General features: G+C 44.4%; 1 protein-coding gene across 1 annotated transcript; it reads left to right on the plus strand.

The window, feature by feature from the left end:
• Positions 1 to 1,434: 1,434 nt before the first annotated feature.
• LOC115765973 (protein MLP1 homolog) lies at positions 1,435 to 8,489 on the plus strand. The gene is made up of 4 exons (XM_030709726.1): positions 1,435 to 2,916; positions 2,974 to 3,118; positions 3,991 to 4,665; positions 5,767 to 8,489. The coding sequence occupies exons 1-4, from the start codon at positions 2,063 to 2,065 to the stop codon at positions 7,912 to 7,914; spliced, it is 3,822 nt and encodes a 1,273-aa protein (XP_030565586.1). The 5' UTR covers positions 1,435 to 2,062; the 3' UTR covers positions 7,915 to 8,489.
• Positions 8,490 to 16,826: the final 8,337 nt, after the last annotated feature.

Below are 16,826 nucleotides of genomic sequence, written 5' to 3' on the forward strand. Positions count from 1 at the left end.
TAACAGGCAGAAGGAAGCTTCTCCGACCCCATAAAGTATATAAATTCTTGATCAGCATCAATAGCCGAGTCGATCTAGCCATGTCCGTTCGTCCGTCCAGCCGTCCGTCCGTCCGAGACTTTAAATTTTAGATGTAAGTTGCTCCTAGTTCCTGCGCAGATCGAGTTTGTTCCCGATAATCGATAACTTGCTCCGTTTCCAAGCAATCGATAAAAATCGATATCAATATCCTGTTTTTTGGGCAATTTCGGTAAATAATAAGAGCTAGAGTCACCAAACTTGACATATAGCTTCTAAAATAGAATATATACATGCATTTGATGTTGGAAGAAGAGGCTTCAGGGTATCCCCAAGTCGGGAGCTCCCGACTAGAACCTCTTACTTGTTTTCCTTTAATGAGGTTGAGCAATCTTTTCGCTCGTAGAGAATATTATTTAGCCTTGGATTTAACTCTGTGAACTGAGCTCTCAGTGGAGCTATCTCTAGGAAATTTTGGTAGAGTTTTTTTTTTTGCTGCAGGCAGCACATACATATATCGAATTTGGTTTGATCGGACTACTATATAATATATTATTTATCAATTTTCTCGCATTAAAACATGTTTAATTATAAATATCTTTGGACATAACTTTAATATAACAAACGTCGCTCCTAGCTTATGAGCAAGATTTGATTTCAAAATACCCTATCATATTCCAAAATACCTCTAGGTATCAAATACCCTTTCACATTATATTATATATATTATTTAAGTATGATTCCATTTCTTTAAATATAAGCTTCTTGCACATTAGTTTAAGTTCCAATCATATTGAATGCCTTTGAGTATGTTTTTCTTGAAATGGTTTGCAATACAATTTAATATGCAAATATGTTCATATTAAATTTGACGTTGCACATTGTTTTACTCCCTATAAGGGAGTATGATGCAATATGGATTAGAATACCATTTACCTCCACGGTTATTATTCGTGATATTATTATTATTTGATCGTCATTCTCCCAGGGTATTTAAACTTGCAATAAGCCGAAACCTAACTTGTTCTCCCATATTTGTGCAAGTTTTGTGCAGACCTTTCAGTGCCAAGGTAATGAATGCTTCGCTACTTATTTTGTTTTGATCAAAAGTGGCAACTGTTTTTCTTTGCCGTCTGTTAGTCATAATCTGGCTTGACGTGTCGCAGCTAAATTTATAACTTAATCATGTGATAGATTTTAATTAAAATGCATTCGAAAGTATATAAATTAAGGAATTCGGGGAAAATCCTGTCTGATCGCGCACGAGTGCCAGACTCTGCCAGCATATTTTCTATGCAACAAAGCATTTTGGGAGAGCATCTAGAGAGCAAGAGAACTTGTTCTTAACTTTTTTAAAAATAGCCAGCCATTAGATGATTTTTCTCAGTTTTTCACGAGCTGGCCAAGCGCACAGTGTGCCTCGCGACGGATAGAAAATCGAAAATTTTCCATACGAATACATACAACAACATATGTATACTAGGGAATTACTTTACTTCTGCTTTGCTTCTATATAGTATATATATTTATTATTTTTATAAAGTTTTTGCTGAACAAAGAAGTTTACGCATATATATTTCGGTAAATATATAGAGCCAAACAACTTCTATAACTTCTAAGAACATTTTTTTTTTCGGTTTGTCTTTAAAAGTGAAAGTCAATAAAAAATTGCGAAATCGCGCGTGCAATAGAACTATATAGCTATATATCTATATATATATATAGAGACGGATGTGTGTGTGCCAAGTTTTTGTGTTGGTTTTTTGTTCAACTTGAAACGGTTCAACCGTTCTTTGTGCTCTGAGGCTGTGCCTCTAGAAGAAAAGCAGAAAATCAGAAAAGCTGAAAAGTCGCATTAACGTAAATTTTAAACGAGTGCCACAAAAAGTAAACAGACGCAATAGCTGGCAACAATAACAAGAAAAACAACAACAACTGCGATTGCAATAAATTCGAGTGCATTTGGCACATACCAGAAACAGGGCAGACAGCCGATCGTTTCTTTGTTCTTGGCCTGCTGCGAAGAATAAAGCACTGCAAAAGAATGGGCAATGCCGAGTCAACGCAGCCCGAAGCACATGATTCAGAGCCGTCCACGGCGAGCGTGGGCGCAACGTTGCCAGCCCCGCCCGATGAGCCCTGGTGGCAGCAGATCGAGCACGAGAATTTAATACTGCAGCAGCTGCCTGCCGAGCTTCCAGCCAAAGTGGAGCTACAGCCGGAGCAAACCATAGCCAACATGGAGACCAAGCCGGAGACAGCCGGCACAGAGCCCGAGCTCACGCTGGAGGAGTTCCGGGAGCAGCTGGCCAGCAAGCGGCTGGCACGTCAAACGGCTGTGCAGGATATGCGTGAGGAGCTGGCCAATCTGCGCCAGCAACTGGCCAAGGAGCAGGCGGAAAATCAACGTCTGCGCAGGCAAACACAGGGCGAGGCGGCAGCGCCAGCGGAGGAACAGCTGGAGAAGCAACTGGATCCCGATGATGAGAATCCTAGCAGTCGCAGTCGGCATGCCAACATTGAGCTGGCCAATGCCCAGCTGGCACTGCAATTGGCCAACGCGGATAATCTGTCGCTGCGCAGCGAGGTGGATGTGGTGCAGCGCCAGGTGGGCACCCTCAAGGAGGTCATCTGCTGCTGCAAGCAGATGCTCAGCGTCAAGGAGGAGCAGTGTGCACAGCTCAAGATGAAACTGCAGGAGATTGAGAACTCGTTCAGTGAGCGCGAAATGAAGATCATGTCCAATAATCTGCGCCAGGAGTACGAACGTCAGCTGGTCAATATACGACAGCTGCGGCAACTGTACGAGGAGCGACAACGTGTTGCCGCCGCGGAATATGAGAATTTGCAGCGTCTCATCTCGATTAAAAAGGATGAGCTCATCGCGGAGCAGGAGAAGTAAGTGTGCTAGCCTCGAGCCTTGCCGTGCGCCACTTTCAATTTCCCTTTTCGCAGAACAAAAAGCTTCGAGGAGCGCAATCAAGAGCTGCTCAAGGAGCTGGAAACAGCCAACCAGCAGCTGGCCAGGCTGCGCGACGAGTGTGCCGAGCACAAGTACGAGAAGCGGGCGCTCAAGGACCAAGTGGGCGCAGTCAATTTGGTAGGCACAAAAAAAAAAAAAACTGGTAACATTTTGAAGTGTTTTTCGTTCGGCGTTAACCAAGCAAAAGCCTGAAGGATTCGGCTAAATATATAAAACATTCCCCATCCTAGCTGTGAATTCTAAGCGAAATAAGATAGGATGGAATCTCTTTGGCTTAAGGATTTTTTTTGGCCAGGACTCTTGCCAAAGGAGGTTATTTCTGTTGGAAAATAAGAATGCGATATATTTTCTAGGCTAAGCACTTCCAAAGGAACCAGGCAAAAAGTTGTAATACTATCGCGAATGTATCTTCCTGGCGAAATGAAATCAACATAATTTCTCTTAACTGAAGATAGGAATTCGATAAGAAAACGATATCTGCCATGAAACGAAATAGGATAGGATAGGATCTCTTTGGCTAAAGGATTTTTTGCCCCGGAGTCTTGCCAAAGGAGGTTCACTTTTTTTGTTGGAAAATAATAATAATAATATATATTGTCTAGGCAAAGGACTTGTCCTAAAGGAACTTAAGAAATTCAATTTCACAATCGGCAAAATGAATTCATATTTTCGAAATTAATACAATTTCTCTTAACGGAAGATAAGAACGCGATATCTGGCATGGAATAAACGTGAAACGCTTTAGCCCAATGGAAAATAGGAATGCGAAAATAAATGCATCGCTTTTAGTATTTAAATTTCTCTGCCATTTAGGCAAAGATCTTTCGCTCAATTGACGATAAGAAAGCGATAGAAGAGCGATGTCACGAATAGCTTGGAATACATATTGTAAGGAATTTTATACGGAGTAGGATAAAAAGGCGATAGAAGAGCGATAGGAAACGGAATCTTAATAAGCACACACTTATTTCCATTTATTTTTTCGATAGCTCTTTAGCCAGCTGGTAATGGGCTTCAATGGCAAGAATAATCTGGATATTGATCGCCTGACACAAATGCTGGAGGAGAATCGCGACCTGTTGAACGAGATGACCCAGGCGGAGGGCAGCTGCAGCGATGGCGCCACGCTGCCCAAGCTCCTATTCGAGCTGGTCGAGCAGGCGGCCAAATCGGGCGACGACGAGCATCAGAGTGACAAAAGTCGCAGCGCAACGCCCACGCCCACGCCAAACCCAGAGCTAGGAGCAGGCAGTGAGGTCAGGGCCATGAGCGAAGACATCACCGACTCCGTGAGGCCAGAGACCGGCGGCAGCAGAAAGCATCGCAGGCGCAGTGGAGGAGTTGGTGGTGCAAGCGCTGCGGCTACGTTAAAAAGCCATGAGCCCGAAATTATGGGAAAAGTTGCTACGGCCCAAGAAATCATTGGCAACTTGCCAAAAGTTTGGAAAGTGTTGATGGAGCTCTTGAGTCACCACAAAATCGAGCGCGTGCAGTTTGAAGAGCAGCCAGCATCAGCCACTGAGGATGCCCACAAGACTGCGGGCACAACAACAACAACAACAGCGACAACAACAATTACAGGAGCAACAACAGGAACGGGAACGTTAACGGGAACGGGCAAAGCGCCGGAGCTGAGCGTCAGCAAGACCTACATCAAGCTGAAGGTGAGTGCGGCGTCGGGTGTCGAGCTGCTGCTCAAGTGCTGCGGACAATCGGGCTTGTTAGCTGTCGCATCCGGTTTGCTGATGAAGTGCAGCAACGTCCCCAGCTAGCCAGCCAGCCCATGTTCGTGTCCTTGTCTGTCCTGGCTGCTGCTGGTCCTGGTGCTGTTGCAAAGTTTTGCATTATTCACTTAAGCGCTTTATTTAGTAAAGTGCAGGCCAAGCAGGCGTAGCTTCATTATTGCTGACGTCCGGGCAGGGACTAGCTTGTGCTTTTCGAGAGTCAGCAAAGTGGGTTGTGCCAGTTGTTGTGCACATAATTGAATTTATCGGTTGAGCACAAAACATGTTGCATACTTTTTCGGCAGGCGGGAATAGACGGGATTAGCAAAGCCAGTGAGCAACAATTTCGGCACTCCATTTCGGAAGACCAGTGAGTGCCCATCAACATGAAGTTTCAAGCTAAAAACACCCCTTTTGAAGTTCACGTCATCTATTACCTGATGGGCAACACAGAAAGTATATTTTGGGGCTAGCTAGTTGGAACAAAGACCTGGGGCTGTGGAAGATGCTGCTCAATAGGAAGCTTATATTGATAGGCTTACCAGCTCTGGAGAGTAGACAGAAAACTGCATTTGAAGCTTGCAAAAGTTTCAAAGTGTAACTAAATAAACATGTGAACTAGATGCACACTCGGTGCTGCCTAAACTTTGAATGAGAATAAAATGGAGGAGAGTAGTTAGATGTTAGTTAGAATTGAAATCAATTAAAAAACTACAGTAGAAGAGTCTACCGAGGCAAGGCCAGATAAAATTCTTAGTGCACCTAAGGGAATCCTAAGGCTATGGACTTTAGAGTATGGAATGTTGATTAGGCGCTACGAAGGTTGTCTTCTAGCAGGCCATTAATCTCAGAGTTCCTAGATATCTTATAGCCCTAAGACTGGAAGCAGATAAAGAGACCAGTTGAATTCAATCAGAACTATGAAATGTTTATTTGGCGCTATGAAGGTTGTTATGCTACGCTTCCGACAGCTCCGCAGCACTTGACGCCGTTTTATAAGCCACAAACTTAAGCTACATTTTCTGCTTAACACGAAATTAGGATCTGATTATGGAAAAGAAATCGCTAGTTAAGGAAACGAATCGTCTAAAGACCCTCAACTGTCACTTGGACTACAGGCTCAACGCGCAGGAGAAGCGTTTAAGTGCGGTCAGCTTGGAGCTGACGAAAACTTGGCATCTGGTTGGCAAAATGCAGCGTCAGCATCGCCAGCTGCACACACAGGAGCAGATATTGCGCTACCAGCTGCAGCAGAAGCGCCGCCTGCTCAGCGAGCTCAAGGACGAGCTGGAATATTGTCGACGCAAATGGGCGGCAGCCCGGGCCAAGAACGACGAGAGCCAGGAACAGTGTAACGATTGGCGGCGCGAATTCGCGCGACGCAAACTCGAGGATGCCAATCACTCGGCGGAAAGTGGTTACAGCGACTCCGGGCCACAGTCGGACGAGGATGCAGCAGTGGGAGTAAAAGCAGCTGCCGCAGGCGTTGATGAGGCGGAGGCAGCACCACGTCGCAAACACTTGAGGGATCAGTTCGAGCACACGCGCAAAATAAAGCGCATGCAAAGCACATCGCCGGGTCGCCAGGCCGCGGCGGCGGCGGCAGCAGAAGCCGAGCCGGAGCAGGATGAGGAGATTATTTTGCGTTGGAATAGCGCGCCGCCCACTTGCGGCTGGCGCGAGGGCAGCGAGTACGAGGCGGAAGAGGAGGAGAACGACCTGGTTGTGGCTGGAACATCACGCGGCGCCGTGGCCAAAACCATGCACAGTTCACGCAGCAGACAGCGCGGCAAATTGGAGCCCGCCGTCAGCTCGCTGTCGCCCTCGCCGACAACCACAGACGCGGACCCGGATGCGGGCACGGCCAGTCGCATACAGAAATTGGAGCAACAGTGCCAGTCGCTGATACAGCAGGTGCTGGAGACCAGCGGCAATCGGGAGCGGCTCGAGGTGCAGCTGTGTCGCTTTCAGGACGAGATTGCGCCCGTGCAGCATGCGGTGCCGCTCGATGAGTTCATCAATCGTAAGCGCCTGGAGCGCTTGACGCGCGCCAGCTCCGCTCCAGCCACCGGCGGGAGTCTGACGCCTCGCGAGGAGGAGTACACGCGCAAGCGCTCCGAGCGCCTGGGCCGGCTCGAGGAGGAGTCGCGGCAGCTGCTGTCGCGCATCAAACGCACCACAGATCGTGGACACTATCTGAAGAAGTCGCTGGATCGGATTAGACGTGCGCCCAGTCGCGAGGCCAGCTTCGAGAGCAACACCGAGGAGGAGCCCAAGGAGGAGACAGGCGGCACAGTCCTAACCGCCGAGGAGGAAGCCTATACTACGCGTCGTGCCGCCCGTCTGCAGCGTCTGGAGCAGGAGAGCCAGCAGCTGTTGACACAGCTCGCGCGGAACACGGAGCGTGGCGAGGATCTGGCCAACAAGCTGGACACGCTGCACGAACGTCACGATGACCAGGATCAAGTTCCTGTCAAGGAAACCGCGGCCAGCATCTCGCAGACCGTGGAGCAGCGCCTGGAGGACATTGAGCGCGTGTCTGCGAATCGAGCGGAGCGATTGCGTCGTCTGGAACTGGAGGGCGATGAGCTTATAGCCCGGCTGAGTCACACATCCGAGCGCGGCACCGCGATGATCAATCGCATCGCAAAGCGTGAGGCGAGCCGGCGGCAGGAGGCGGAGCTGCTGGAGCAAACGCTGCCCGTCGAGGAGCAGCCAACCAGCAGCTTGGACCATGCCCCCATAGTCAGCACTAGCACCGTGCAGGAACTCAGTGAAGCCGCCTGCTGCGTGACGGTCACGACCATCGCCAGCCAGTTGGCCATGCAGCAGCAGTCCACGGGCGCCATACCGAAGAGCACAAGCAGAAGCCAACCCAAAGCGCAGCTGTGCGCGGCGAAGCGCCATGAGGATGCCCACAAGAAGCGTAGTAAGGAGACAACGGAGCCGGAGCAGGTCAAGGATGTGCCAGCTGCCCAGGCGGAGACACTGGAGGACTTGGTGCAACGTCTGCGAGCATTGCCCTATGCAGCAGACGCTCAAAGCGAAAGGGAGCAGCCCGAAAGTGGAGAGCAGGATCAGCCGCAGGAGCAGCCGAAGGAGGCGTCGGTGGGGGAGCCGCAGGAGTCGGAGGAGAAGCCGCAGAAGGAGTCGGAGGAGCAGCCGCAGGAAGAGGAAGGCAAATTTTAACTTGAAGACTTTCTATCAGGATTCCAGAGAAGTTCGCTTTTGGTAATTATAAGAAAAATCAGTGGGAATATGGAAAACTGGAGTCCTTTATACCTAATCCAATGCATGCAAGGATACATTACAAATTTTATTATAAACTACGAATACTCGCTGACTTACTGCTTAGCCCGATTCCTATAACTATACATATATGTCATGCATAGGTATGTCATGCATAGGTATGTCATGCATATGAATGTCGTGCATATGAGTGTCATGCATACGAGTGTCATGCTTATGAATGTCATGCATTTGAGTGTCATGCAAATGTATGTCATGCATATGATTGTCGGGCATATGAGTGTCATGCTTATGAGTGTCATGCATCTGAGTGTCAGGCAAATGTATGTCATGCAAATGAATGTCATGCATAGGTTTATCATGTGTATGTATGTCATGCATATGTATGCTATGAATTTGTATGTCATGCACATGCATGTCATGCACATGTAAGTCATTCATGTGTATTTCATGCATATGAATGTCAATTGTGAGCTTTGGGCCTTTCGATTAAAAACACAAAATAAATAAATGTTTACTATAAAAGTGGGGAAACGCATTTTACTATTTATTTAAATTATCTTCTGTTTATGCTCGTGGGTGCGAACCCTAAACTTTGTATGAACAGAACAAGTTTTATTATTATAGTTAATATTAATTTAGATTTAATATTATTGTTTCTTGTTCCTTTCCTAATTTGTTATGCTTTTAAAAAATGCTGCTGATTGAGCGGCAAAGTGCTCTCTACTATTAATAAGGATATCGGTTCCAAACTAGACGGGGATTTTATTCTCAAGCTCATCTGAAAACGTGCGGAATGTGGGACAAGAATTCCACTTATTAGATTCACGCACGCATGACAAGAATTTCCCATGGATTTACTGTGCAGTTGTCTGCTCACTTAGACACACGACGCCACTGTCATGTGTGAGGGGCGGAGGGGGAGGGGGGGGGGGTGTGGTGTCGCATTATCGTCACTGCATATGCAAGTAAAAACTGCTGCCGTCCGCTAACTAGTTAGCGCAGTCTTCTCCTGCTGCTCCTTTATGCAAATTCCACCCCCTTCAAATATAATGCAAATTGTGTGTGTGTGTGTGCGTGTGCGTGGGGGGGGGGGGGGGGATAGTTTGCTTCCAGTCAGGCATAAAGAAAACACAGCTTCATATGCTTTTAAAGGCGAACAGACTTTTTACATTAACTTATCCGGCGTTGTTCTTAACATGCGCTGTCAACAGTGCACAATTCCGCCCAACCCCTCTCTGCTGCGCCCCTCCTCCAACACATACAGCAGTCGCTGTTAGCGACACACAACAGCACTGTTAGTGCTGCCAAACAGCACTGTTAGTGCTGCCAAACAGCACTGTTAGTGCTGCCAAACAGCACTGTAAGTGCTGCCTAGCAGCACTGTTAGTGTGTTCATTTAGCTGCAGCGCTGTTAAGTTTGCCCCTGTTTTCAAAATGAATACTTCCAGTGGCAGCATGCAACTGGTTTGAAGCGGACATGTTGCGTGCCTTAACAGCGCGGGCGACAAGGACTTGCAACAGGTTCCATTGCATACTTTACAGCGTATAAGAGTGAAGGCAGCGCCATCTGTCGACAATCGACAGCACAGCAGCGCCCATTGCTGAGCTTTTGACGCAAAGCTTTTACCCAATTTCGATATCATATGCGTTGTTGTTTTTCCTTTTGTCAGTCTTCTGCTGGCCGTTAACGAGGCGGCCCGCGTAATTAGATGAAGCCCGAGCGCATTTTAAATTGAGCTGCGGCCATCAGGCAACGGTTTATGTTAAATGCACAGCGCCCGTCGTCTAATTGCTGTGGGAGTTGCGACACGCCCCCCAATGGCCGCTGCTGCTGAAAATGTATACAAATTGTTGCAGGCGCGGGACGGGCGCGGTGCAACGGGGGCAGCGACTGCAACTGGAAACGTCAAATTAATAAACAGCCGGACGTACCACAAGCTGTGAAAAAGTAATCTTTTGGTCTGCGCGTCATTTCCAGTCCGGCTTGGAAATGCGCCAGCGGCCGCTAGAGATGGGCGCGTGACACGTATTATAAGAAAGCACGTAAATAATGAGCGGCATGCAGAGCTTTGTGTGCCCTGTTTGTAGAGTGTAAACGGGTATATTGGTGCAAGATGACTTGGGCAAATAATATATAATATATTATTTTATTATCATTATATATGTATATTATATTATATATATACATATTTTATTGATTTTGGGGAAGTCGATCAACAAAAAATAATTCATTAAATTAAAAATTGCTGCTGGTTACATTTTCCAGACACGAGCACGTCGTGTTGCCTCGTGCTGCCTCGTGTCACGCATTTAAAGAGGCGACGCGTCCAACTCTAGGCCCGAACCAGGCAAGATTTATGCAGTTCGTGCGAAGGAAGCGCCGCTGTCGCCGCTGCCGCCTCCGTTATGCGCAGCAAAGTAATCTAATTTATTAAAAGTGCAGCCTCTGGGGCAGTAGGGGTATGCCGACTGTGGAGCGCAGCTCGTTTTGGTTTTGATTTACGCTGAAATAAATTAAAATATCATAAAAAGGAAATTAAAATTCACTCACACAACAAAAGCGAAGAAGCGAAGAAGTTTTCGGGCTCCACTTGGACAACTCTCAGCCTCCGTCCGTCCGTCCGTCTCAGTCTCCGTCTCAGTCCGCGTCTCACTGCGGGCTTTTAACTAATTTTTAAACAAGTAAAAATACAAATAAATATTTTAATGTGTGATTTACGACAATGAGACGCACAGGGGGTCGCTCTCAGCTCCGCTCGTCTCGGCTCGGTTCGACTTGGATGTGGATCTGGTCGATCCGCGTCTTCGGCTGCATTTAAATTGGATTTGTGCGCTTCTGGCGCAACGGCCTGCCACGCCTGCTGCCCACAATGAAATACAATTTAAGCGCCTTTAATGAACTGCGGGCATGCCGTTAAAAAAAATAAAAAACAGCCAATACACATGAAAAAAAAAAATAAGCAAAATTTAAAAGTTTTCATTTAAATTTGAAATTATTTGAATGCCGCACTTAGAATTTATTGGCGCATAAAAGCCGCTTAAAGTTTACGAGCGCAGCGCATTTTTATTAATTGACTGTAATTAATTGGAGATTTATGTGGAACGTTTCAAGAAGTCGATATATACGGAATCATAAAATGCACATCAAAGAAGCTGATTTAATTAATAAAAAAAAAAAAACAGTCAAAAAGTTTTATTCGAAAAAACGTCATTTACTCTGTTTTAGTATATTTTTGTATTTTATTTAATTACAAACTGTTTTTTTTTTTTATCTATATGGGTAAAACCGTGGAAGTTATAAATAAGTTGCAAAATATTTGACTGTAAACAAAAATTTGTGGACTCTTGCATGTGTTTTCAAAGCATGTGCTTTCAAAGTTCGTAAGAAGCTTTTAAATATCATTTTGTGCTTTTGGGGAGCTTTTTGGCATACCAATCATCCGATTTTCCAAGCTTGGAGCTTTTGCATAGTTTTGAAGCTAAGGACTTACGCTTTCTCTAATGATTCAATTTTCTTCAATCTTTAGTTCAGCTAAGGTTGAGCTTTTCCACATTAATTTATTAAATTAAATTAAATTGATACAATTTTTAAATATATCTTTAAAGTGCTTCATTGTAGTTACTTACTAAGAGCTAACTCGGAGCTTTAGCCTTCTTCTAAAAATTGAGCCTTACATTTATTTAAAGCTTGAAAATCTGCTTATTATAGATTTCAGTTAGCTAAGCCATGTTTAGTATGTCCAATATAATGTGCTTAGAGTTTCAAAGCGCATTTTTATGTCTTTAAGTTGCTTTTTGCGCGCATCTGAAAAAACAAAGCACGCTGGGAACTTTCGTATGTTTTTAAAGATAAGTTGTTCGCTTTAAAGAAGTTTTTTTTAATAATGTTTGAATTTAGCTTTTAAATCTAGTTTGCTTGGAGTTTTCATGTGCTTTCAAATCGCAAAGCTTTACAATATAAGTGAGCTTTCAAGCAGGTGAATTGCACAATGTGGATGGATTAAAGCTTACAGTTTCTTTAAAAGCAACCTAAATCAGCTTTAGGAGCTTTCCCTTTATACAAAAGCTTTCAAATGATTTTCAGGCTGAGTTAAAACTGACGCTTCGACCAATTCTTTTAGCTCTGGCTTAGGTAGATCCCCAGCATGTTTACTGGGTATGCAAAAAAAAGGGAAGCACATTAAAGCAATTGCATGTAATTAATTAAAAAGCCATTGACATTCATAAAAAGTAAATTGCGGCAACAGCAGCGCCAAACTTGGCCCGAAGGGTAGCAGAAACTCAGGAAGTCGCCGACTCACATAATAATGCACGTGTATTATCCCTGATGCCAGCAACAACAACAATTTACAGACACCTCTCGCTGGGCTGGCTTTTGGTGAAAATCGAATACAAGCATTTATTAACAGCCTGAACGATCGATGCCAAAACACCTGCCAGCTAGCGATGCATCTTCAGATGATGCTGCCAGACCCAGCCTCTGCCGGCTAACGAGCGCGAAAATAATGCGCGAAATGTGGAGCAGTAGCTGGCCTGGACATGGCACTTGGGCCAGTCACCGGCTACAGCTACCATCGACGGTGGCGACTGACAGAATTATAATCAATTAGCGTAGCGGCCGGCGTGAGCGCATAAAATTATATACACGGCCGAGTTGAGGTGCGCTGTGCTGCGGCCTGCTGTGCTGCGGCGATGCGCAATTTGGCTTAAATTAAAATAAATTCAATTACGAAAACATGAAAATCCATTACGCAAATTATTGTCATTAAAAGCGCAATTTTCGTGCTGCATTTATGAAATTTTTTTTTGTTTTTTTCGATTAAGTTTCTGACGCTTTGCGTCTGCCAGCTGCAAATACAAAAGACTTAGGCAACGAACTTGCTATTGCATGTGCATGCACTCGCTCTCACTCTCTCTCTCTCTCTCTCTCTCTCTCTCTCTCTCTCTCTCTCTCTCTCTCTCACTCCCTCTCTCACACTCTCTCGTGCCCCTGCCCATCCGCCTGGCTAATTAATTAATTATAACTCAAGCGATTAGCATAGCTCCCCCCGTCCTCCCCACAAAAAAAGATTGGCCAAGCCAGTCGAGCAGCTGCCTCCGCTTTCATCGTCTGTCCGTCCAACTGCCTCTGGGATTAGCTCGCTGATTACGTCGCATCACAACCGCTTTCATTCATAGATAGACGCGACGAACTCACAACGGCAAACGGGTTATAAATGTTAAACGATTTGATAGATAAGATATAGCTACGAATATATACATATATATATAGATATATATGTACATATGAGTGTGTGCTTGTGTACCTGTTCTTTGCTGTTGGGAACACGCTGCCGAGTGTCGCACTTAATTTGTTTAATTTCCTTGACGTTCGCTACTCTCAAATCACAGCCTCATACACTATGTAACAAGTTTGAAGCATGTTGAAGTTTAAAGCGAGAGTCGATTCGAGAGTTAAGCATTTAGTCATATTTTTACAAGTTTATTATAATAAGCATTATTCATAGGTGCTTGGTGCTTTTATGTGCTTTTAAAGCTCAGACGTTCAGTTTTTTTTTTAACTTAATTTATGTAAGCACTTGTCATCTAGAGAGCTTCCAACACAAATGTGCTTCCAGAAGCTTATAGCTAATCTACTTTTTTAATATGTATGTACTTTCAACGCTTTATTAAAGCTTTGCCAAATGTGCTTTTAGATTTGTTGTTCTTTCAAATTTTTGTATTAAAGCCTTTTGCGAGCTTTCTTGCATTTAGCTTATAATATAAAAGCTTTCAGATGCTTTTCAAATGAACTTTTTTTGGTTCTGGCTTTGATTAAGCGTTACCTGATTCTTTCAGGTGCTTTTTATGCCAGCTGAGTTTACTTTTTAGCTTGAAGTCAATTGTATATCATTTTAGCTTTAAGGTATTTTTTAAAATATGAAATAAGGATATACAAAGTTGAAATTTAAACTCTAGTTACCTTATGTGATAGGTGTGAATATAATTAGAATTCCCCTCGAACTCAGCCGGAAATTGGCTTTCAAAGATCCTTGTGAAGCGTTAAAAACGCTTTTCAAAAAACCTACCTTGGGGTATTGAGCTCATTTTCATATATTGAACAAGCCTTGGTTGGGTTTCAAGCCTTCTATGAGCGAAGTTCTAAGTTTTTTTTGCGAACAGCTTGAATACTTGTTTTTGAATATTCCACATGCTGGTGGGGAAAATGCACGGAAGACGATCGAAACTACTGATGAATCTAGTTTTCTAGTAGTTTTTATTGATATTGGTCTAGCAGCTCGTAAGGCTTATCTATAGCTTATCTACAGATTTTGTTGCCTGGTGTCTCATAGTGCCTTAGCTGCTGTCCAAGCCCGAGTCCGAATCCGAGTCCGAGTCCAAGTCCAAGTCCAAGTCCCGGCTGCAGTTACGAAAATTGCTAGACCAAACAAAAAAGCAAACTACTTAGCCGCACACTCGCCGGGTAATTGAAAATCGATAATCTCTTTGAACCAGTTTGGCTCTTGGCTGCGAGTGCATCATTCGACAAGTACGCCATGTTGTGTCTTTGTTGCACACACACACACACACACACACAGGCACACACACACACGCACAGCCGCAAGTCGAACCGCAAATCGTCTGCAAATTGCAACCGCAAGCTAACTGAGCGGAGGATTCGTGGTCTTGGACCGGGTCGGGGCACACACACACACACACTCGCACACACACCTAGCTGGGCAGCGGGTGTGCGGGGGAGGGGTCGATTGATTTTAGCACGCTTAATGGTTATTGGTTTAGGCTATGCCTGGCGAGACCTGGCCCGTTGCCAGCCGTTATTGTTGTTGCTGTTGTTGCTGGCCTGGTAATAACGTCCATTTATTCAACAACTGCCACACCATAAATTACAAATAATTCGATTTACACAAGATTTTCACTCTTAATGGCCGAAAATGGGCAGCGAATCAACCGAATCAACGGATCAACGATTCAGCGATCCGACCGTGCAAAATAATGATGAAAACAAACAAAACTTAATAAGATTTCAGCCACGGGCGTAATTTGGCCTCTGATTGAAAAACTGTGAACTGTGAAAAAGACAAACAAAAAAAAAAAAAAAAAGCCCCCTCAAATGGCACCTGAAATTGTTAATTATCAGCTGTTGGGCTATTTCTGTTTAGCTCCTGCTGCTGCTGCTTCTGCTGCTGGGCCAAATTGTGATTGTGTGTACATTAAGCCATTAAGTTGGAACTTTTTAGCGGTTTTTCTTGTTGCCATTCGGGCCGTCACAAATGCCGCAAATGCCAGCCTAAATGGCAAATTAGTGACCCGCTCGGCTGCTCCTTTTTCGGGCACGCCTAAAAATGTCTCCAAGCGGTCTCTGTGAGCAGCTGCTGGCTGCAACCTATTTTATTTCACATTCTGTTTATTTTTTCTTCTTCCAGCATACCCTGTAGCCAGCAATATTACTGGGTATACATAGAAAGGTCAAGTCTGTGCTAGTCCGTTTATACTGAGAAGTCCAGCTGGGATTGTTCATTTGCATTGGCTTAAAGTGCTTGCTAGTCTGGCTCAAACTACCTTAGCTACAGGGTATCGCTGAGTCAATCATGCTCAGCTAGTGCATTGCTGCTTGTTTTATGATGTTGTTCTTGCTTGTCAGATTTTGCGCCGTTTCATATGAGTTGCATGCCACAAATGCTTCCATTGGCAATTTTAATTTGTTGCGAACAGAAATTATAAATCGCATTTCGATTGCAACGCCGTCGAGTTAATTATCGGCAATTAGTGGCAACTGCTCTCTACTCTCTAACAGAGCTGGGGCCTACGCCTCGGCATCTGCCCGGCTCATCTGTGCACCTGTGTGTGTGTGTGTGTGTGTGTGCGCTGGACGGAGCTGCGTTTGATGTTCGTATCCATAGTTGAGATCTCGCTACCTGATTAGCCTAATCTAATCTTACACGCTAAACACCTACGCATAAAACGAGAAAAAAAAGCTGTTGGCCAGCTCATTAGCGGCTGCGTAGGGGCCTATGCAAATGGCCAAAGGTCTGACATGAAGTGGGCAGTGCTCGACTAGAAGATATCCTCAGGCAATCGATGCTTCTTCTAATTATATTAAACACAAACGCATAAATCCTTTCGCTGCGGTTGAACTTCTTCCCCAGCCACACTCTATGGGTAATACGTTCTTTCATAGCTCCAGTTCTCACAGCCCGATATTAAATACATTTTCAGGTTTTAAATATAACTAATAAAAGTGTGTATATACATAAGAGGAAGTCTCTACCTGTTAAAGTAGCTTACTCTTTTGAATTTTGTGTGGAATGGAGGGAGTATACGAAAAGTAAATTATTCTAAATCTGTTTATACTATTCGAGAACTTTATACCAAGTTCTAAGTATATAGCTCTTATAATCTTCGAGTTATGCATAAAAAACCATGTCTCAAAACCGATATTTATCGATGCAATGCAGATAGAAGAAGATATCGAATGAAAATGATGAGCACTTTATGCAAATGGTATGAATATATATTTCAAATTTCAAGTCTAGCTAGACCCGATCACGTATATATATATACCTGGATATGCTTTTGCCTGTTACATACATTGCCTAAAAATCAATATACCTTTTTAGCCATTGCCAAGGGGCTCAACAGTTTAGACCCTACGCTTGTATATAGATAAGCTAAAGAGGCGTAGATAATGCCCTCTAGAGATTTTTATGCTTGTTTAATATATTTAATTAGTGCATATTTGATTCAAATTATGCATTCAAGCATCTAAAACAGACGAGGTTCGTTAAAACCGATCTTATCGAAGACGAACATTACTTAAATAATATATTCCGATCTCCCACCTAATGTGG

This window comes from Drosophila novamexicana, unplaced genomic scaffold (genome assembly GCF_003285875.2).
Source record: "Drosophila novamexicana strain 15010-1031.04,08,12 unplaced genomic scaffold, DnovRS2.1 tig00001059-arrow-arrow-pilon, whole genome shotgun sequence".
Classification (NCBI taxonomy): domain Eukaryota; kingdom Metazoa; phylum Arthropoda; class Insecta; order Diptera; family Drosophilidae; genus Drosophila; species Drosophila novamexicana.